Source organism: Camarhynchus parvulus, chromosome 15 (genome assembly GCF_901933205.1).
Source record: "Camarhynchus parvulus chromosome 15, STF_HiC, whole genome shotgun sequence".
NCBI lineage: Eukaryota > Metazoa > Chordata > Aves > Passeriformes > Thraupidae > Camarhynchus > Camarhynchus parvulus.
The window spans coordinates 3,544,911-3,568,195 of record NC_044585.1 but is presented as its reverse complement, the minus strand read 5'-3'; the positions used below and the strand labels follow the sequence as shown (position 1 = coordinate 3,568,195).

Sequence of the window (23,285 nt, the reverse complement as noted above, 5' to 3'; positions counted from 1 at the left end):
TGCTTTCAGGAGCAGCGGGAGGCATTTAGTCGATCCCGTCCCTGTTCATTGCAGCGTCCACAGCATTACAATTGTTTTAGGCAGAGATAGGCCGCAGCCGCTCTCCCTGGTATCCGCGTTACCGGGGCCGCGGGACCGGCGGCGTTCCCGTCGCCATGGGAATGGCAGCGGGGCGCGGCACGCCGGGTTGGGGAACGCCCCGCCCATCATCCCGCGCCTGGCCAATGAGCTCCTGGGGAGTTCCTGGCGGTGACCAATGGCTGGCGGCCGGCGCGCAGGAGGCGTGGCCGGGGCGCTCCGGAGCAATGGCGGCGGAGGCGGAGCGGCCGGACGGGGATGGCGGAGCGCGGCCGGGCCGTGAGGGGAGCTGGGGACGTGCCGCCTTTCCCGTGCCCGGGGACACTGCATGGCACACCCGGCCAACGCTGCCCTCGCCCTTCCCCTGCCCGGCACACCCGGCCAACGCTGCCCGGCCACGACGGTGGCACCGAGCGGCGCCCGAGAGCGCGCTGGCTGTGACAATCCCTGTGGGACTGCTTGGCGGGTGGTTCTGGCAGGGAGCTGCTCCGGCAGCTTGGAATGCTTTTTTATTATAGGTTTATTCTGTTTATTCTGTGTGATTTGACGGTTGTGATAAAGGATATGGAGCTGTCTGAAGCGATGCTCTGCCGGGTGCCAGTCGGGCTCTGCAGTGTTGAGTGTGGCACTGCAGCTCATGTAACGAGGGCAAGTGTTTGCTACTAATACCTTCCTATTGAGCACTAATTTGAACTGTATGGTTGTTTTTATTTGGAGGAAGACTTCCTTGTATTTATTTTCTTTCTACAGCAAGCTAGTTTGCTAATAAAATGTTGTGTTTTGCTTTTTAAAGTTTTGTGTCTGTCTACTCTCTGTCTGGTACTGCATGTGCTATTTCTTGTTTATTTTCAAATGTGGAGGAGCAACTTTGTTAAAAAGTTGAGAGTTTTCCCCCCTCTCAAATCCAGAAGAACTGAACACTGTGGTAACTACACTCACAGTTTGGTCAGTAATTCTAAGAATTACAGACCTAAATTGGGAACAATCAGGTGTTAAAATAAGGCCTTTATGGGGCTTTTCTTAAAATAATATTTATAGAGGATTTGTTTGAAAGGTGTACAACACAAATTTCTGGATTTGTTGATCATACTGGTGTTACAGAGCACATGGCCTGTGCGTACAAAACTAGCAGTGAAGCTTTTGCTTGAGGGATTGTACATTCAGATCATGGTATGAATTATGGGGGTAAAGATGCCCTTACATGCTCCACCTGTACTTTTTTTTAAGAATCTGGGTATTGCTCTCCCACAGAACTTGAAGCTCTCATCCCTAAAACAATTGGAAAAGCATCAGGAGATGCACTCAAGAAAGCATTTTAATGGTTAAAAGAAATGTCTTTAGGATCTGAGTTGCCTTGGGGGTTTTTTTCCCCTTCGAGGGAGAAGTTAAAAAATAGCACTTCAAGTAGGCCTGATGAGGTACTTTTTTTCTTTTTCTTTTAACTTTTACGGTTATTTGCTGCAAAATGATGGCAAAGATTTTATACCAAACGATTTTCCATCCTGCTGAGGTGCGGGCGATCCCGTCGGTGCCGGTGGGGAGCGAGGGGCGGGCTCCGGGCTCGGTGCAGGCCCGGCCCCGGCTCCCGGCGCGCCCCGCGCGGCCCAGGACTACAAATCCCGTCATGCGCAGGGGCCCGCCCGGACAGGCTGCATCCGGGTGCGGCCACTGCTGCGGGCGACTCGTCGCCATTACGGGGCAGCGGCGGCCGAGCCGGGGCCGGTGCGGCGCCGAGCAGCCGGTGGGTGCCGGGGTGGTGCCGACCCCTCGGGCGGCAGCAGCGCCGGGCCCCGCGGGGCTCCGTGAGCAGCTCTTCTCTCCCCGCGCCCGGAGCCCCGCAGGCCCGGCCCGGCCTCCCGCGGCCTTCCCCGGTTCGAGCGGAGCAGCGAGAAGATGTCGCCATGAAGGAGGCCGAGTCCGCGCTGCGCCGCCCCCGCCGGTCGCCCCCGCGGGCGGCCATGAGCCTGGGCCCCCGCCGGCTCCGCCAGCGCCCGTCGTGCCCCCCCGCCCAGGGCCGCCGCTCGCCCGGGGCGCCCGTTGATGCTGCAGAGCCCGCCCGGCGCGACCCCCGCCGCCCCCGCCATGGACAAGAGCAGCCCCTGCGGCTCCGGTGCGCCCGGATCCTCGGCCGGCAGCAAAGGGCAGCAGCCGCGCTCCGCCTCGGCCGGGCCCGCCGCGGGGGAGTCTAAGCCCAAAGGCGGTGAGAGCGGGGGTGAGCGGGGGGCTGCGGGGACAGGGGCCTTGTGCCGCCCTCGGGCTTGTGCTGAAGCTGAACTTGGCCGTGCCGGGTTGTTTGTGTCTTAGCTGCGTTTCATAGGCGGCGTTTCAGGTCACTGGCTGTTTTTGGTTTCTTTTTCCTTCCTCTTCCGGCTTTGCTCGCTGTTTGGCGAGCTGGGATTCCTACTCTCCTCTTCCTTTAAGGATTAATGCTTTGTGTTCATTAGTACTGGGGTAAGCAGCTTGAGCGCTAAAGCCCTGGTGCTATAGTAAGAACATACATTCCCCAGTGCCTGTGAATAGAGCCCTTCATTTATCTTGTACCTGCGTTGTCACACCTCCCCGAGGGGTCCGGTATCCGCGTTCCCCTTGCCCCGGTGTTTCGGTGACCTCCTGCTTTGGGTGAGCTCAGGGTTAGCTGGCTGTTGTTTGCTCATCTGGAGTTCAACCCAAACTGTCTCACCTGGGATTGCAAACAGCTGCTTCTGCTGACAGAGCAGTTTGTCAGAAGCCAGTGTGGTTCCTGTCATCATTTCAAGGTAATACCTAAGCCCACATAGCTCTCTAAACTTGTTTAGGAAGAGAGTGTGTGTGTGAGCATTCCTGGCAACCTTTTTTTTTTTTTTTTCCCTAAAACCTAGAAATGGGGCAGTAGTGATTAAAATTGGTGATTTTACTTCTGGAAGTATATGAGAGAGTGCCAGCAGGTTGCTACACCACCATTGCTGTGCTGATTTCCTTCCTCCTCAGTGGTTTGTTTCAGCTGTATTACTTGAGGCCTCTGAGAAGGTAACAGTGCACTCCAGAGGGTTGACAAAATAAGTATCTTGGAGGTGTTTGTTGGCTCCTTTTTGGACCTTCTAAGCATGGTCATGTCCTGAGTAACCAAGTATTACCTGCTCTTCACCTGTATTAATTGGCCTTCCCCAGGATTGACAGAAGTGGGACATGGGAGGTGACTCACCCACAGCTCCCCAGGTTGTGGTGTAACCGTGCAATTAAAATTAAATTTTAACTTTGAATTCAGACACTTGGAAGTCTTTTTAAGAAGGACTTTTTCTGTCCCTGTCTTGCCAAGAGACACCTCCTCACTCCGGCCTCTTTTGTAGTGGTGTGTGGTGCTCTGTGGAGGATTGTTCACAGAATACAAACGTCCCTCAGGAAGGGGTTAAGATGATTTGTGCTGTGGCTGGTATCCCTTCATGTAGAAGATACAATATCTGGACTGAGGAAGAAAGTAAAAGGCCTGTTGTTCTAGCCCAGAATAAAAATGTTAAATGATTTTTATGGAGTGTCACCTTTTACAGGTTTGAAATAATGGCACTGGTAGCACAGGAGCAGTGGGGAGAGGAATCCTGATGATCTCTTCTACTCCAAAACTTTTAATTAAATAATCACCGAAACTTTTCAAGACCTCTTTTTTTTTAATAAAACAGAGGAAGATTTTGTCATAGCACAATTCCAGTTAGTGATACTTGTTTCCAAACTACAGGGGAGGGCAGAGGGATGAGTTGCTTCCTTTACAGGGCGTCAAAGAGAGATGGACGAATTAGAATCTCTTTTCATAGGAGTAGGTGTTTATTTAGGAATATCTTAACTGGAGGGTACTGACAACTAAAACAAAAAGATTCCCTTGATGAAATTAGGGCAAACAACTGCACAGGATGCAGCTGGGCAAAACTGTGGTTATGTTTTCATAGCTGTTGGGTGTAGGACACTGGCATGTCACCATATGGAATCTTTTTCTGGAGTTCCTTATCACTCTCCTTGTAGCTGATGTGGTTCACCCTTTTATGGACAGGTGTCTGAATATATATGGGCTATATATAATAGGAACATATATATATATAGGAATATACAGGTATAGGATGTATTCTGGAAATCTTGCATCTCCTCTGAAATGGAAGGTAATCCTATGCACCACAGATCTTCCTCAGATGGTCACTGGGTTAAATCCAGTCAAGCACTTGCCACTTGATGCTTTCCAAAGTTACTTGCTGTAACTGTGCAGCTGGGGAAATGAAGAAATGCATATTCCTGAATCCTTATGGTAGCTTCTGTTTCTCTTGCAGTGCAGCTGGAAATTGGCTAAATAGAGTACTGTATTCCCATGTATTTGTGGAAGTTTGGTTCCTCCTATCTTTCAAATTTCACCTCAGAGACTAAAAGTTTCTGAAAGTTTCTAACTGAAAAGTTTCTTTATGTTCTATTAGTGTGCCAACAGGAATCACATCCAGTTAGAGTGGAATAAAGTAGCTAAGGCAAAATAGGCTTGTTGGGGTTCTCTGCAGTCCTGTGGAGCTGATGGACAGTGTTGGCTGTCACAAACCTTCCTGGGCCTTGTCACACCCAGTGTGAGCCTGCTTGGCTGGGCTGTGAGAGCTCAGTCACCTCCTGCTCACTGGGATGTTTGCCTTGGCAGCAGCAGTGGCCTCTGTGTGTTTTCATGAAACCACTCTGTGGCTTTAGTGTGATCCAGACCCCTTATGCAAGGCTGCTGGCTTCAGCACAGCTCAGCAGAAAAGAGGGGGCAAAAAGGTGCAAGGAAACAGAAATTCTCACCCCAACAGCAAGGCAGTACTGCTGCTCCAGTGCCCAAGTGGTCACCTACGGCTGCTTCTAATGCTCTGAGCTTCATCTCCCCTCTCTGGATCTTTGGAGATACAGCAGGAGAAACCACAAATCTCAGGGCTTGCTCCAAAATGACAGAACAGTTTTATTGTTAGTGTTTTTAAATTATACAGGCACTATTTTTTGTAAGTTTTTTGGAGTGTGAATGGGTAGATAAATCCATGTAATCTGTGTGTGTGTGTATGTATATATATAGGTTAGATGCCCATGAAAACAGCAAAAGGACTAACTGAGGACCTGAGTGAAGAGTGAGTACCTCGCCAGCGCACTCTGGCTGTTGCTAACTCCTCATTTGCCGAGAAACAAAACGACCAAATCCAAACTTACCCTGCTTAAAACTGGGATTTCACCAGAGAGGATGGCAGTGAGAATCTTCCACTTTTCTCTGTGCCAGAGTGCAGCCTCTCCTGCTCTGCCCTTTGTGGGAGTGCTGGGATGGATGATAGAAAGCAGAGAGCTCCCTGACATGTGGCATGCTGGAAAGGTTGGAAGGGACAGCGTTGCTTAGATTCAGGGTAGGGAGAAGCTGTTCCAATGTACAGATGCATTCTCCAAGCTCCTGGCTGTCTGCTGACCAATTTCATTACTGCTCTGATGGACCAGGCTTCTGCTGAGGTCAGTTATTCTCGTGGTGGGGAGGTGGAACTGCCCATCTGTAAAATCAGGTGTGAAGCATTGTTAGACTGTTGTAGGGTCCTTTTAAAAAAGGCACAAGTGGAGAGTTCTTTCCTATAAAATGTGAGAGTCACTGAAGTGACTCCCAAAGGCTCTAGGAGGTGCCTTAAATGGACACATAGTATGAGAGGAATGTGTGTGAACCATCTGACTGACAAAGCTGGTGGTGAGTAACTCGATTAAAACTTAAAGTGGCAGGAGATTCTTCTGTCAGCTCCAGGGCTGAGCTGTTCCTTGTTCAGTGATTTGTAAACACTCACTTTAGACTGACTTCTTTTGAGTTGTTTCTTTTCCCCATTTGAAGATGGCAAAGAAACTGCAAAGTGGTACAGGCACAACAAGCATGTGCCCCTCTAGTGCATTTGCAGAAATTACAGATAGAAGAGGGTGGCTGAGCTGACAAGTTCTGTTCCTGAGTAACTTAAGGAGTAGTCTAAACTGCTTCAAAACGACTTAATTTTTTACCAGAGACTCCGAGGTGTTGGTTATCCCTTCTTCCCAACAAATATTCTCAAAAAAGATCTGTCTAATCATTCAGCCAGACCTGGTCACACCCTCAGTACTTGGCAGCTTCTGGTGTGTTTTTTCCTGATAACACTCAAGCCATGTCCTTTTAGCCTGATGTGCATTAAAGCACTGCCAGCTCTGCAGGCATGTGTTTGAGTTACACAGCTGTGCTTCTGACAGAGTTGGTTTAATTCTGAATTAAAGGATCAGCCTTTTGAATAGCAGAGTAAATTACCAATTCTGATGATGAAGTTTGTCTGCAATATGGGCCTGTCACATTGTGTGAAAGTAATGATAGTGTCCTGTTCTAGCTGTAACTGCAGCCAGAGAAGTCTGACAAGTGCAAGAAACAGCAGACCAGCACAGAACCTGGTCCAGCCACTTTTATTGCTCGATTTCTTCTTTAGAAGTTGGATCCTCAGTGATACACAATAACACACAAACCATGCTGTTCTCAGCTCACCTTTTCTTTCTGAAGGATGCAGGTGGAAGAAAAAACTTAAAATAACAACAACAAAAGATACTTTATGTGGATGATGCCATTTAAATATTTTAAATGCTTGGGTAGATAGGAAGTGGTGCTGGGAAAGGGAAAAACTGGGAACACTGGCAATGAAACTTGCCCATATGAGAAACATGATCCTGAATCACAGTGTTGTGTTTGCCTGCCATGTAAGATTTATGTTAAGGGGTGGGGAGGAAGACTGCAAAGTGGCAAAAGGGAAACTAATAGGCTTTTGTAAAGTGCAACTAGATATTGTGTGAGGTGTTGCTGTTTGTGTAATGTTTACTGAGTATCCAGAGTGACTTTGGGGCTGGCTGCTGTGGGTAGATGTCTGGTGGGGCCTGAGGAGTTCTGTTTCTGAGTTATCACCATACCTCTGCTACAAATAAAACTTGGGGCAGGTGGTGGAAGTGCTGGGTTAAGCAGCCAGCCCACAGCCTGTTGTGTGCTTGGGCAGCTCTGATCTTGTGTCAAGACTACTGGAAATGCTTTCATAGTATTGACTCTGTTCTAGCAGTTTGATTTAGCAGCTGTTGAGGCACAGAACACCCCTCTCAAGGGCTGGATTGACTTTTCTGCTCTTTATTCCTGCAGTTTTTTGCTTTGTGCTTCACCACTGTGTCCTGTGTTGGGATGAGTGGTGTGCCAAGTACAGTTTTTGGCAGACTGTTGTTGCTGCGTAGGTTGGTGAACTTTGTACTTAGATCTTAGGTATGTGCCCTGCAAGGCCATACAAAGCATTTGGTTTGTGCTTCAAGATCAATTAGCATTTTTTGGCCTGATGACATAAGAGTATTTTTAACATAGAATTAGATCTGCTGGGATCTTTTAAGCAAAAAGTGCGGAAGTGATTGAAAATGGGCAATGGAAGCCTTTAAGAAAAACACAGGCAGGGTATTTATACAGTGTATTTTATGCGTGATAAATATGATAAATGGGATGTTTTAGGCAAATTAAATGAAAAAAAAAAGAACTAGTTGTTGTCAGTTCTTGTAATGGTAAATCAATATGTGGTATGTGATGTTAATGTTTATAACTTAATGTACCAGGTAACACACTAATATATGGTGGTGGCAATTCCAAATCTGGAAAAAAGAAATTCAACTTTTTTTATAAAAGGTAGAGCACAGCAAATACTTGCTTTTAAACTCTTTGACCAACTCCTTGGGCAGTGATAGGAATGAAGTGGTTTGGGTTGCTGGGGGATTTAATGTTCTGATAAACACTGCTCTTAAGATAGTGACTGAGGTGAGCTCATCTCTGAGGTGGATTTAGCTGAAGTGCAGTACATGGGACCAACTCTGAGACTGCTGATCTGATTCTTCTTTTCTTTTCCTTTCAGATGGAAAGAATGCCAGTGGATCCAAACAGCGTTATAATCGAAAAAGAGAAACTTCATATTCCAAAAATGAGAACTTTTCCTTTCAGTCCCGTCGCTCCAATTCACAGAAAAGCAAAGCTTTTAACAAGATGCCCCCTCAAAGGGGAGGCAGCGGCGGAAGTGGGAAATCTTTTAGCTCTTCTAATGGTGGAAGACGAGATGAGGTGAGAAGTGTAATGCCCTGACTCCTCTCTTGGGATGAGAGGATCACCCTGAGCTGCCTAGATAGGTCTGCTGTGTTCAGTTCCTGGGTTGGGAGGGGAGGGAGTGATAAGAGGTGCTAACGTTGTTGAGATGCCGGAGGGAGTGTGAGCAGAGCAACTTGGCAGTTACAGAGGAGTGTTCTTTGCTCTGTGTGGTGGTGTTTGAGGGTCCCCAGGATGAGGGAAGAGATGAGAATCTTGACTCCATGTTTCAGAAGGTTGATTTATTATTTTATGATATTATATTAAAAGAAAATTATATACTAAAACTATACTAAAGAAAGAGAAAGGAGATATCAGAGGGCTAGCAAAGAATGATAGTAAACAACCTGTGACAGACTCAGAACCTTGACACAGCTGGACCATGATTGGTCATCAAGTAAAAACAATCCACATGAGAGCAATCAAAGATGCACCTGTTGGTGAACCACCTCCAGACCACATTCCACAGCCATCACATAGTTATTGTTTACATTTCTTTTCTGAGGTGTCTCAGCTTCTCAGGAGAAAAATCCTAGCAAAAGGATTTTTGTCAAATATCACAGTGACATCTCTGCTCTAAGAGAAAATGCCATCTGAGGAATGGTGCCAAGACAGGCCATGTACACATGACAGGGGTCCTTTGTGAAAATATACAGTGACACAGTTTCATTGCCCTCTTCCTGCTGGCCACACTATTTTTAGTACAGCCCAGGTGCCACTGGCTGCCTTGCCCACCTGGTTCACGTTCAGCTGCTGTTTACCAGCACCCCCAGGTCTTTTCCTGATGGTCTTTTCCAGCTGCTCTTTCCCAGGCCTGGGGCATTCCAAGGGGCTGTTGTGACCCAGTGTAGGACCTGGCACTTGGTGTTGTTGAACCTTGCACCACTGGCATTGACCCATCAGTGCAGCCTGTCCAGATCCCTCTGCAGAGCCTTTCTGTCCTCCAGCAGATCTACATTCCCACCCAGCTTCGTGTCATCTGTGAACTTGCACAGAGTGCCCTCAATCCCCTTGTCCAGATCATTGCTAAAGACATTAAACAAGACTGGCCCAAATACTGAGCTCTGGGGAACCCCACTCATGGGGGCCCTGCTGGATGTCACCCCTGTCCCTCTGCTTCCTGGGCCCAGCTGGATGTCACCCCCCATCCCTCTGCTCCCTGGGCCCAGCTGGATGTCACCCCCTGTCCCTCTGCTCCCTGGGCCCAGCCATCCAGACAGGGTTTTCAGTTGCAGTGGTTTGCTTATCCCAAGGCATGGGCAGCCAGGTTCTTCAGGAGAATGCTCTGAGAAACTGCCAGAGGCTTTTCTAAGGTCCAGGCAGACAACATCCACAGCTTTTCCCTACTACACTGTGTCACCTTGTCATAGGAGGAGATCAGGTTAGTCATGCAGAACCTGCCTTTCGTAAACCCTCGTTGGCTGGGCCTGGTCCCTGGTTGTCCTGTACACTGTTGGTGATGGCTTGAAGGATAATCTCCTCCATAACCTTGCCCATCACAGAGGTCAGACTGACAGGCCTGTAATTAATTCCCCACATGCTCCTTCCAGCCCTTCCTGTAGGTGTGTGTCACATCTGGTGACTTGCAGTCAGCTGGGACCTCCCAGTTTGCCAGGGCTGCTGGTAAATGCTGCTCACAGCTGCCAGCTCCCTCCCTCCCTGTGGGTGGATCCATCCAGCCCCATGGGCTTGGGGGTGTCTGGGTGGCACAGCAGGACACTCACTGTTTCTTTGGAGTGGGGTTCATTCTGCTCCTTGTCCCAGTCTTCCAGCTCAGGGGGCTGGGTACCCTGAGGTCAAGTGCCTTACTATTAAAAGCTGAGGGAAAGAAGGCATTAAGTACCTCAGCCTTTTCCTCACCCTTTGCCACTACTTCCTTCTGCATCCAGTAAAGCCTGGGGATTTTCTTTAGCTCTCTTTTTGTAGCTAATGTATTTATGGAGCCATCTTTTTGTCTTTTACAGCAGTGGCCAGATTAGGTTCTGGTCAGGCTGTGGCCCTTCACTTCTTTCCCTGCACAACCTCATGGCATCCTTGTAGTCCTGTTGAGTTCCCATCCCTTCTTCTTCAGGTCATAAATTCCTTTTTTCCCTGAGTTCCATTTAAAATTCTCTGCTGAGCCAGGGTGGTCTTCCCTCATTTTTTGGCACAAGGGGACAGCATGTTCCTGTGCCTTTAAGATTGCTTGAAGTATGTCCAGTCTTTTGGACTCTTTTGCCCTTCAGCACTGCCTTCCAAAGGACTCTGCCAGCCAATCTTCTAAACAGGCCAAAGTTTGCTCTCTGAAGATTGATTGTGTCCGACCAACTCAGGGGCACAAATTTACAGGTGATAGTGGTATTGCAAAAATTGTATTGGCAAGGTAAAACCAGATTGAGGCTTTTATGCTGATGTGGATCTAAATATTATAGAGTGTTTGTGGGCTTTAACTGATACTCTGGTTTTTCAGTGTTGGTGGATGAGCAGCACTTCTCACCCAGATCACTGGCTGAGAATTCACCTACTGCCTCTGTTGAATTCTGATTTGTTCATTATGTGAAAACTAACCAAAACAAGCACAGCCTGTGCAAACAGTAATCAGGCTTGTATTACTGTCTAAAAGGGTATGGTCAGGATTTGATCAACTTCTTGCCTGTGTTTTGCCAGCTTTTACGTGTCTGTGGTTGTTTTAACTTTCTTCCTTTTGCTCAGTGTGGGGTAAGAGCACTGAGTTCTGACTTTCAGGTTCTCATGCATTTCTAGCACTGCACTACTTGATTTACAGAGCAGGGATGGGAGAAGGTGAGTGAGTAGATGCTGCATGTGCTGTGTGCTGTCATTGATGGGACCTGGATGTCCACCTGTACTGATGCTTTGCTGTAAACTCCAGCAATTTGTAACCAGTGCTGTTCTCTCTTAGGTAGCAGAGGCTCAACGGGCAGAGTTCAGCCCTGCCCAGTTCTCTGGTCCCAAGAAGATTAATCTGAACCACTTACTGAACTTCACCTTTGAACCCCGTGGCCAAGCAGGACATTTTGATGGGAATGGACATGGCAACTGGGGGAAAAGGAACAAGTGGGGACATAAACCATTCAACAAGGAACTCTTCCTGCAGGCCAAGTGAGTGGGAGATCCATGGGGCTCTTAGACTTCTGCAGAGACATGGAGCTGTAAGGGGTGACAAGCCAGGGAATTGTGTTTGGGCTTGACTAGTTGTCTTGTCTTTTCCAGGATGAAATTACCTTTCTGTAGTGTTTTTAGTGGTAATGACTATATTTTAAAGGGATGTTGTCTTTGCCTATTTGCAGAGGTATCTGTTGGAGTGAGTCCTTTAGATATGAACAAAAATCCTCTACTCAAATTTTCAAGCACAGCTTTGGGACATGACACTCCTATTTGGGAATATCTGTATAGTTCCTTATAAAAGATGGTTGTTTTTCAGAAGTTGCTTGTTGAGGTAGAAGTGATAGCAGTTGCTAGATGAAAGTTAATCTGAATTTTTAAGTCCCAAAGGCAATTACTTATATGGGTCTTAGTTCTTAAAATGCTGATTGTTTTGTGGGCCCCAAAGTATGTAGTATAACCCAAATGATGATCAATATAGTAACCTAGCAGCAGGATTCCTTTTTGACTGTAAATTTCCCCAGAATTTGAAGTGTGTTCAGGACATCCTATCTCTGATAATATTAAAGATAAAAAGTATTTTCAGCCTTGATGCTTCTGATTTCTCCATAATGTTTTGTGGCTTATTGTAGTGAAGTCTATTTGCAGGAACCCCAGTAGCTGTAGTTTTTGTGACAAGATTTTTCCCCATGTGGATTCCCTGTTTTTTAATAGATCCCCATTGCAGCTGACTGTTTCCTACACGTTTCTGGAAAACCAGTCTGCCTGGCTCATTCTGTACTTACTGTGTGATGTTGTGTCAAACTGAAATTAGACACACCTGTGTCCTGAAAAATCTGAGTGTGACCTGAACTCTTGATTTCTTGTTGGTAGAAGTTACTGACTGCATCCAGCAGTTTGCTGCTGGACAAAGAAGAAGCTGAGAGAACCCTATAGGATAGTTCTCAAAAAGTTTTTAGAAACAACTGAGTGGATCATCTGTCTCTTTGCCTTTCCCCAGCTGCCAGTTTGTTGTCTCTGAAGAACAGGACTACACAGTCCACTTTGCTGATCCAGATACCTTGGTCAACTGGGACTTTGTGGAGCAAGTGGTCAGTTGTGATGGGCTAGACTTTTTTTTTTCCTTCTTGAGAACCTCAACCTGTCTTTAACTACCTCTTTCCCTCTGTGATGTTACATAAAACTCATCTGTTTTTGAGTTGAGGCCTTTTCTGTCACTCCCACAATACTGGGAAAGATCTGTCATGGAATATATTATGAAATACTTTCATGACAGGAAAAGAGAAGTGCTAAAATCTATTAGGAAAATTAGCAGCTTCTTCTTGCTTTCGCAGATGGGAGCTCATCAAAAATAGTATCTGACATTCTGTAGACAGAGTCCTTGTGATCGAGATATTAACAGAAAACTTGGGCATGAGTCCACAGAAGAGGACTAGAGTGTAGAAATTTGAAGAATTATTCTGTGCATAGGTGGCCTATCTTGCCTAGCAACAAAATGGAAAATCTCTGGAGAATTGTGGTCAGAAGTTTTGGGTTGCCTCAAGCAGCAATTTATATCTGCCAAGACAGTCTGGTGCATGGTGTAGGTGGAGAGGAGGTAGGCTTACTGTTACCTGTCACTACAAGAGAGCTGAAAAATCTAGGTGCTTGGTTGGCAGTTATGTCTCTGCCACACAGAGAAGCTACCAAAGTGTCTGAGTAGACCTAGCATGTTGATGGAAGTGGGTAAGTTCAGTCTCACAGTTACACAGGGCTGCACAAGGCTGCTCGTGGGAGAGGCCACAGAGCTCGCTTGCCTTCTCACTGTCTGAATTCACATGATGGGGATGCTGCTAACTCTTAGACATGATGAATACCTGAGGGGAAACATGAGAAGACTCACTTTTTAATGTTGTTAGAGTAGAAATAAGCCATAAGAAATAAGATGGGTTGCTTAGAAGGTTATTCTGTGTGCAGTCTGAAGGTGTTAGTTCACAGTGCACTAATTTCTTGGTAAATAAACAGAGCCTAAAGAGCTGGAAGATAATATATTAGAGTAGATCTTACAGGTGGCTTATTCTGGATCCCAGGAACTGATTTCTGAGTCTTGTACTGTTCTTCTCATGTGCCATTTCAGCGAATCTGTAGCCATGAAGTGCCCTCTTGCCCCATATGTCTGTACCCACCAACTGCTGCCAAGATCACCCGCTGTGGGCACATCTTCTGCTGGGCATGTATCCTTCACTATCTCTCCTTGAGTGAGAAGACCTGGAGTAAGTGTCCTATTTGTTATGGCTCTGTCCATAAGAAGGATCTCAAGAGGTGAGATGATATTAATTAAATCATGCATCTTTTTGCAATGTTATTTTTACACTGCTAACCTCCTCCGTACATTGCAGTGTTGTTGCTATGGAAACACGTCAGTATGCAATTGGTGACACCATTACAATGCAACTCATGAGGAGAGAGAAGGGTGTTCTGGTAGCACTGCCCAAATCCCAGTGGATGAATGTGGTTCAGCCTGTTTACATCAGAGGTGAGTGTATCTCAGTCCTGGTGTTGGAATCCTGTTCCTGACTGTGACCAGAGTTTGTGTTGGGACAATTGACCCTGGCTGCAGAACATGGGGCTTAGCAGCAGAAAAGCTTGATGACCACACATTAACAGTAAACTTTGTACTCACACTGTTTTTCTGTAGAGGCTTTAACTTGTGTGCTGTGTCCCTTCAAGTGACTGAACTCAGACTCCTGCCTTCACAGTCACTGCTTATGGTTTGATGTGTCCTTTGTATCCTGCAGTCACTGGTGTGACTCTTACTGCTTTTATTGGCTCTTCAGTGTCCTTAACATTTTTCCTCCTGACTCATTATACAGCTTCACAAAAATAACTGTCTCTGTGTCTAAACTATTTCAAGGCTGTAATCTTCAACAAGGTTTTCATCATCTTCACTTATCAACTGAAGTCAGTGAATGCTATGGGGAAATAATCAAAATTATTGCAAACCTTATTCCAAACATCTGTTGCCTGACATCTTCAGTTTTCTCCAGTCAAGAGTGTGACTAACTCATCATCATCTTATCTGTTAGTATCGCAAAAAATTTGTGACTAAAGAAATAATTTTACTGAACATTGCTGCTTTGTGGGCTGTCTTGGCTCACTTCATTTTGCAGTCACATTTAGGAAAGGCTGCATGCATTTAAACTCTCTGGAAAAAGTCTTCCAGCATGTGAGGGATATCCAGCATGCAGGCTGTGGTCTTAAATGTTTCTCAGTATTTGAAACTAGAGGACTTTAAGTATTTTCATAAAACAAACAGAAGAACAAATATAGGATTTCAGAACACTCTAGAGCCAGGAAATTCACCATTGACTTGGTGTCTGTAGATAATTCTTTAGCTTACTGTTTCTGCTGTGCTTCTTGTAAAAACCTCTCAATTATGTTTTATATGGATTTTTAATACAAATGGGCTTATGAACTAGTTTGAGCCAAGGCAAGGTGGCTTTGCAGAAATTTCCAGCAGCAGTATTTTTGAGAGAAGAGGAAGAAGCTGCAGACTGCATTGTTTCAGGAAGCCTTGACGCCCTCAAGGCTTCTCAAAGGTGATGCTCCTACAGTGTGGAAGTTTAGGCTTAATTTTTACTGATGTGTAGCAACTCAATGGTGAAGTGGCAGATGAACTGCTGTGTGGGGGAGGTGTCAGAGCAGCTATGTGACACCAGCTTGTGATACAATGGTAATTTGTGGAGTCTGTATCAAACTCTTGCTGAGTGTTGTCTGCCCTGAGGGATTAACTCCCAAAAGTGAGCAGTAGCAAAACTTCAGAAGAAGCAGCACTCCAAACTGGTGGCTCTGCATGCAGATATTAATGATTTGGTGCTCCTTCCGTGCAGATGACCAGCACAGTCAGTATTCAAAGCTGCTTCTGGCATCCAGGGAGCAGGTCTTGCAGCTGGTGATCCTGGAGGAGAAAGCAGCACTACTGAAACAGTATGAGGAAGAAAAACACACCCCAGAAGCCTGTTTCATTGAGGCAGCTATCCAGGAGCTGAAGGTAACAACCTCTTTGGAGCCTTCTGGTAGCTTTATTTTTTAAGAGTGTGCTGAGCACCCTTGTTCTGCTGTATGGATGGGGGTGGGTGATTATTCTGGTCTCTAGCAAGTTGCTGGTGTTTGCTGCTGGAGTAGCATTATACACCTTGAAGGAGACTGTAGCCTTTGGGCCCCAGGTATCTGATGTGGTGTTCAGGATAACACAGCAGAATGGTTTTTATGGGATGGTATTCCAGTAAAGGAATGCCAGGGCAAGCCTAAAAATAACTGTAGGGGTGGACTCCTGGCTTAAAGGGCAAAATTGAAACTTGATCCCTTTGGATGATCTCCAGGAGCGAGAAACAGCCCTGTCTGCTGACCAGGATAAAAACAATGGTATTGCTGGAATCAGTGCAGCTGTGGAAGAATTGGTCCTAGAAAGCTCCAAAGCTGTGGAGCCTGCTGTTTCCCAAGAGAAAAAGGTGGGTGACAAATCTGCTCTGGCAGATCCTGTTAACACTTAATTCTGCCACCTCACAGTGCAGTGTGTGGGGAGCTCGTGCCAAAGATTTTTGCAGAGATGATAATCTTTGGAGTAGGTGGTGTGGTACTAACTCTATCCTCTCTGCTGTGGTAGTGTGATGTGGAATATCTCTCTGCATTCGATGAGGAGCTTGTGGAGCCTTCCTCTGACCTGGCAAGTTCCTTTTCACCTCCTGTGGAAGTAGAAGAGGCAGTGCTGGATGAGGAGGAAGTACCTGAGGTGGACACTGTAGTAGAACCTGTTATGAACACTGTAGAGGAGCCAAATCCAGCTGAAACAAGCTGCCAAGAATCTAAAGATACTGTTAGCAGTGGACATCTTGGCAACTCTCCTTTTTACTATTTTTATCAAGGTCAGTGCAATGAAATCCTGAAATCACAGGGGCAGAGATGCCTCCTTTGGGACCCTCCTTGAGGAATGTGTTTGTCAGTTCATTAGATGCAGCTAACCCCTGTGAAATAAAAGTCCTACAGGAACTCAGAAAGGAGCTTTAATTTTCTTAGTGGAGGATGTCCTGAGGTGAGGAGAAGAGTACTGAAAATGAACAGGCAAGGAAGGAATGATGATGATGTGTATTGTATTTGTGGGGTGCCCTCGTGGTAGGAAGGAATGATGAATCTGACTCCATGTTCTCAGAAGGCTAATTTATTATTTATGATACTATATTATATTAAAGAATGCTATACTAAACTATACTAAAGAATACAAAAATGATACTTACAGAAGGCTAAAAGATAGTAGTGAAAACTCATGACCCTCTCTCCAGAGTCCTGAGGGTCAAAGAGTCAAAAACAGCTCACAGCAGAAACCAATGAAACAATCTCCAAACACACCCCCAAGGAGCAAAACACTGGAGAAGCAAATGAGATAATTACTGTTTTCCTTTTTCTCTGAGGCTTCTCAGCTTCCCAGGAGAAAAATCCTGGGCAAAGGGATTTTTCAGAAATTGTGAATGTGACAGATGTGTTGCCTTTCAGCGGAGGATGGGCAGTGCATGTACCTTCACCCTGTGAACGTTCGCTGCCTTGTGCGTGAATATGGCAGCTTGGAGAAGAGTCCAGAGAAGATAACTGCAGCTGTGGTGGAGATAACTGGCTACTCCATGACAGAGGTAGTTATTTTATCTTCTTATTAATTAAGAAGATAAAACCTTGCTTTGGCAGGTTGGTCATTGTAGAGGAGACTTGATTCACTTCAGTAGTAAGAAATAATAAGTATGAATGGGTAGGGATGCTAATCTGTGAAGGGCTTCTGTGGAAGGTGCTGGGCCTTATGTTGCCTTTGATAAGTAGGCTGCAGTATAGATTTTTTCCCTAGAAGGTCCAGTACAAAAATAATTGCATTGCAAATCTGGTATTGCGGAATTTTATTCCAGTGATGTGTGTGAAAAGGGAGGAAGAACATGAAAATCAGTAAGCACGCTGATGTAACTGCATCCAAGTCCGATTATGATGTAGCTGGTGGAGATCTTGGAACATTTGATTCTGATTCAGGGCATCCGTCATGTGTTTGTAGTTTTTAAAGTAATCATTGTGTCACTGGTGCTATTTTTTTCCATTTGATTTGATGACTGTAGTGCATTCTATTTCTGTTCATCACCATGGCTGCCTCTAGTCCTTGTGGTGATATATCACTCTCTCTTTATCAGGATATAAGACAGCGTCACCGCTACCTCTGTCACTTGCCCCTCACCTGTGAGTTCAGCATTTGTGAACTGGCTCTGAAGCCACCTGTCATCTCTAAGGAGACTTTAGAGTTGTTCTCAGGTTTGTAGCTGTTCTTATCCCTTTAATGGTAGAAAAGAGAACATACTTTAGAGCTTTACTCCTCTTGCACCACCTGTCTGGTGACTGCTGGAGACAGAACAGCCCCAGCTCACTGTTTCATAGACAGCAGTTACAAAAAGAATAAAAAAATCCCAACTGCTTGGAAGAGCATATGTTGAATGTAAGCATATTTTGTTACTAATGTGTTATAAGGCTGTTCTCAGAGCTGGAGGAAACCTTGCCAGAGTGTTGGTGTGGGTTTTTTGATATCCAGCATTGTGCATTGCTCCTAGATGACCTTGAGAAGAGGAAACGTCTGCGGCAGAAGAAAGCTCGCGATGAACGGCGGCGTGAACGCAGGATTGAGATGGAAGAGAACAAGAAACAGGGCAAATGTAAGTGCTGATGGCACATAACTGGTGGATTTCCAGTCATATTTGGTTGCTGAGCTGATTTCTTGAGCTATAGGATGAACTCTGAGGCCTGTAGCTTGTAGTGTGTACTTAGAACAAGATTACAAAGTATTAAGAACAATGACTGTGTAATGAAAAACATAAGCTGTTTTCGTCAGGATGTTAAGTGATGTTATGCAATTGCTGCATACTTGTGCATTTTAGGAGGGATGGAGGGCATTCAAGGGCACAGTTATCTCCATGGTGTACATAGCTCTCTGTTTTTATAGTAATCATGATGTAAAGTGAAAAGTGAAGAAAGCAAAAAAAGGCCTAGAAACTGCTTCCATCCAGCAGCAGGACTTGTACTGGTCTCCAAATAGAGGGTGGAAAGAAATGAGCTGGCACCTCCTAGACTCCTGAAATGACTTGCATATTGACAGTCCTCCCCCACATTGTGTAGTGCTGTAATTTAAAATCTCTTTCTAGATCCAGAGGTCCATATTGCTCTGGAGAATCTGCAGCAGTTCCCTGCTTTTACCTCTTGCCCTGGAGAAACTACCAGTGTTGATCATCAGGGCTTCTGTCAGTCTCCTCTTGTCAGAAGCCCTGTGTCTCAGACAGGTGAGCATCTGGAAAAACACATCACATCTAGCTCTTGATCATTCTTTTGGGATCTATTGCTTAGGTCATGATGCTAAACTTTCTCAGTATTGATCAAAGACAGCTTCTTTTCAGAGAAGCTCAGCTGCTCCATCTCTGAAAGTGTTCAAGGTGAAGTTGGATGGGGCTTGGAGCAACTCGGGGTAATGAAAGGTGTGCCTGCCCATGGCAGGGGGGTGGATTGAGATGGTCTTCAAGTCCTTTCCAACCCAAACCATTCTGTGGTTCTGTGATTTTTTTCCTAGGCTGCCTATGAGATAATACACAAAAGGCAGACATGGTTAAGAAACATTCTATTCCTTTGTCTGCTTTTTACTTCCTCTATCTTGACAGTATGAGATCTGCATTGGAGTTACCCCATCTTTTACATAAAGCAGAAGAAAGGAAATAATTGCCCCAAAAAGGGAAGAAAATGGTGTTTGCCAGGAAAACACTACTGGCGTTTTTTCTTTCTATCCATCTCCATCTTCTCCAGCACATTATTCTAAAATAAATCCACAAAAAGCATCCCTGCCAGCTTTCAAGAATAAGTAAACAAAACCCCTCAAGCAAACAAACAAACAAAACAAAAACAACAACAAAAAACCAAAACAAAACAAAAAAACCAAAAGAAAACCCCAAGCAAACTTAAATTTCCCTTAAATAAAAAGACAGAGGAAATTTGAGAGATCCCACTGTGTGACTGATGGATAGAACCAATGAGATCAAAATGAGTCATTACATAGGATAATAAAACTTTATTTCTGTTACATCCTGTTAAGCAGTATAATGACTGCCTTGGCCAAATGCAACTGGCTTTAATTCTCAGTTCCTTTCTCTGTAGAGTCTATTCCAACTCCACTGTCACCTGCTGCCAGCCAGGTCAGCCCATTGCTCTGTGGAAGCTTGGAAGAAGAGTCTCCCTTTCCTTCCTTTGCCCAGGTAAACCATGTAGCAGAGTGAATCTTGTCAGAATTACCTGTGTCCTAGTTGGGTACTAGACTGAGACTACAATTGCTTCCCCTACAAAAACACTGTGGGATAAATCTTAGGGAGACGTCAAAAGGTTTGAGTGCTTGAAGGGGTTTCTAAATTTTTCTTGCCACTTAAGGGGTCTGCAGGATTGTTCAAGTATGTGGAATTTAATCATATCCTACCACTGTTTTGATAGATGTTGAGAGTTGGAAAGGCAAAACCAGAAACGTGGCCTAAACCTGCTCCAAAGACAAGAGGTAAGAAAATTTGGTAGTAGTACTTCAGGTTCTTTACCGTGCACCTAAATGTAACTTCAAAAGAAGCATCTGGAGTGTGGAGGGGCATTTGTGTGGTTAAAGTTTTATAGAGCCTTCTGCACTCCTTCCCTCTTTCAGATGAGAACACTCTGGCACTCCCTGTGCCTGGAGAGAGTGATGGAGAAAGTGATAGCTCTGACCGGATACCTGTGCCCAGCTTCCAGAATTCCTTCAGCCAAGCTATTGAGGCAGCCCTGCTGAAACTGGACAAACCGTCCACAGCTGATCATTTATCAGGTAAAAGGCAGGGGGAAGGGCAGGAAAGCTTTCTGAAGTGAAAAAATTGAATATTTCCCCTTCTTCCTCTGGGAGAAGTGAAAGCAGCAATTTTGGGGACCAAAAATTGGCCAGAGAACAGTTCTGAAAATTGGTTGTGGTTTCTGAACAGCTTGACTAGAGCTTCTGTCAGCTTAAAGCAGCCTCTTAGTGGGAGCTGAGATCTCCAACTAGCAAAGAATGCTGTTAGGACAAAGATGGCTTTGGACAATTATGTTGGCCAGGTCTCTACTGGAACCTAAATTAAGCTTTTTCTTAAGGAAGTTCAGGTTATAAATTTCTAAACTGAAATACCTGAGCTGCTGAACTACCACTTCAGCTTGACCAAAATGTCCAGGTAACTGCTAGCTGACATTTCAAATTAGGGAGTGTGAAACAAATTGAGGTGAACTTAAACCTGGTGCTGGCTGGTGAAACTTGTTTTTAATGCTCAGTTCTGATGTTTTAGCTTTGGCTTCTGTTTGGAGACTGCACTGGATGATGGAGAGAGTTGGATGGGAGGGCCTGGGAGTTTCAGTGGAGTGTCTGCTCCACTTTTGGTTTTTTTGGACACATATCCAAATGATACTTGTTGGAAAGGCAAACTGCTGCACACTGCAGTCCCAGGATCTGCTGTTGCAACAGCAACTTTACAATCATTTAGGCATGTTTATAATTGTGTTTCAGATGTGATGGAGTCTCCCTTAGTTCATTTGCAGTAATTTTTTTGTTAAACTACCTGGTGTTCAGTGAATTGATAGTAAGTGTTGTGGACCTGTAGAAGCCACTTAAGCCCAGGAAGACCATTTATAATTTCTGTGTGATGTTCCTGTTCCATGATAAGAATGACAGTATTATTTTAATTCTTCACAGAGGAAAAGGGAGGCAAGAAAAGAAAGAAACAGAAGCAGAAGCTATTGTTCAGCACCTCTGTTGTTCACACAAAGTGATTCTGCTATTCAAGAGATGTTTCCTCTCCTGGTTTTCTTTTAATTTTGCTTTGTTTTGCTGCTATAGTTTAAGTATTTAAATTTGATCAGCCTAAACTTGTTTTTCCAGGACTTCTAGGGGCTTCAGGAGGAAACTGTGACAGTATATGTTGAAGTAACATGTTTTGATTCCAACTGCTTAATGAATTTATACTGAAACAGAGTTTTGGAAGTAACAGCCCAGAGACAAATCTGCCAAGGCTTCTAGTTGCTGAGTCAGTCCTTTGGGCCTGATAAGCAGTGTGAAAGTCCTTACAGGTGTGTGGCACTGCCAAAGTACTGCAATATTACCCAAGAGAAAAGGCAGGGAACCTTTATTTTCCTGTAATTATTCATGGGCAGAAGTCCAGCTGACTGACAGTAGTGCTGTTGCAGTAAAGCTGTCAAACTGCTCTCTTGAGAAACTGGTTTTGGCTGCACTGGATACAGGCAAAACAGCTTATTGGCTTTAGAGTGTTAGCTGCTATATCTGTTCTTTTTCTAAAGAGCAAGAATTCCTCCTGTTCTCCTGGCTTGGAAAGATAAAAAGCTGAGGTGAGTGTAAAGCAGAACTTGGCTACTTGGTTTTAAAGTGGCTTGATGAATTTGTATTTCAAAATGGCACTAGTGGTAGAAGGAACCTCCTGACTTCTCTCAGTTGTTCAGGTCTGTTTTAATGTGGGTGAGTGAGGCTGCTGTTTTTTGTTTATTTTTTGCCAACCATGGGCTACTCATTCTTTTTAACCTGATCATCTAGAATAAACACTCCCCTCTAGGGCTCCTGGTAACCCTCTGAATGATGGTTTGACACTGGCTGCTCTTGAGTTGGAAGAACAACTGATAGCTGAAGTCTGTAGATAACTTTTACACCCCAGCAAGAAACTGGGGTTCTCTTGTACTGGGCTAAGGGCCTGGATGTGCTTGGGTCTGGGATTTAAGTGGATCTGTGCTATGACCATGTCTCCTCTGGACCCCTCCCTGCTCTTTCTTTGGGTGGTCACATTCTGCACTGCTTGTGGTTTGAGCTACTGAGTTAAGTGGTGTGGATTTTGTTGAATAAAAGTGTAAAGCACCAGTCAAGACCAACAGTTGCAATAAACGAAACGCACACACGCTCACAGTGCTGCAGCTGAACTGTCACAGCAGCCTGGAGCCCTAGAACATTGCACAGGGTCACATTTTACCTTCCTGCTGGCAGAATTAATTGCAGGGTGCTGGTAAAAAGTACCACTGACCTTAGGGAGGGGGACTGACAGTGTCTTCTGCTGTCTTCAGCCCCAGTGGCACAGGCTTCACTGTGCTCTGTCCCTCTGACACTGATCTGAGCGGAAGGTGTGTGTCTGAGGCACCTGGAGTCAGGTGTTCCAACACCACTGGCACTCAGTGGCTGTGTCCCTGTTTAAAAAGCTGCTGGGTGCTTGATTTCAGAGCAGCAGGCTCCACATGTGTGCCTCATGGGAAGCTGGTACCAAAGAGTCCATCACATGTGGCTGTCAACCAGAAAGAACAGGAGAGAGGGGAGGTAAAAAATATTTCCAACTGCTGCAGGAGGCTAGAGGAAACACCTGCAAGACATTCTTTGAAAGCAGCTTGACTTCACGCTTGGTCACAACTAACCCCACTCAATGAAGGACAGTACAGCTTGTCAGGGGACTGCAAAGAAACTAAGGATACCTGACAGTGGTCACACATCTTCTGTCAACACTTTAAATGCATATGGAAAACAATTGGTGAGGCAGAGAAAGCCTAAGAGAGACTCAGATATGCAGTGAACTGTGGTTACAGCAAGTAATTTTAAGCTAAGGAACAGGAGTAACAATATTTAAGTGTCTAACCAGTATCTGTTGTGTTCTGTTATCTCTGCACATTTATAGTCAACTTTTCTTTGCATTGGGAAGAGAGAATAGCTGGAGCTGATGTAACTCACCTCCACATGTCACAGGCACTAGGATAAGGGAAGTGATGTGGGCAAGGCAGGCTGTCCCTGCTGCAGGGCTGTCCCCACAGGGACAGCATCTTCAATTGTATCTTGTTTTCCTATGGATTCGAGATAATACCAGCATTGCTACTTTCCTGTAACTGATTGGTGTAAACTTAATAAATATCTAAGCAGTACTTGTACCTATGAGTTTTATAA

General features: G+C 45.3%; 1 protein-coding gene across 1 annotated transcript; it reads left to right on the top strand.

Annotated features, from left to right (window-relative positions):
* Positions 1-1,699: 1,699 nt before the first annotated feature.
* Positions 1,700-23,263, top strand: RNF10 (ring finger protein 10). The gene is made up of 17 exons (XM_030958734.1): positions 1,700-2,278; positions 7,956-8,158; positions 11,079-11,278; positions 12,282-12,372; positions 13,398-13,582; positions 13,660-13,796; positions 15,151-15,311; positions 15,643-15,771; positions 15,927-16,185; positions 16,811-16,944; positions 17,482-17,599; positions 17,893-17,994; positions 18,481-18,615; positions 19,478-19,575; positions 19,805-19,865; positions 20,004-20,162; positions 21,054-23,263. The coding sequence occupies exons 1-17, from the start codon at positions 2,119-2,121 to the stop codon at positions 21,128-21,130; spliced, it is 2,409 nt and encodes an 802-aa protein (XP_030814594.1). The 5' UTR covers positions 1,700-2,118; the 3' UTR covers positions 21,131-23,263.
* Positions 23,264-23,285: the final 22 nt, after the last annotated feature.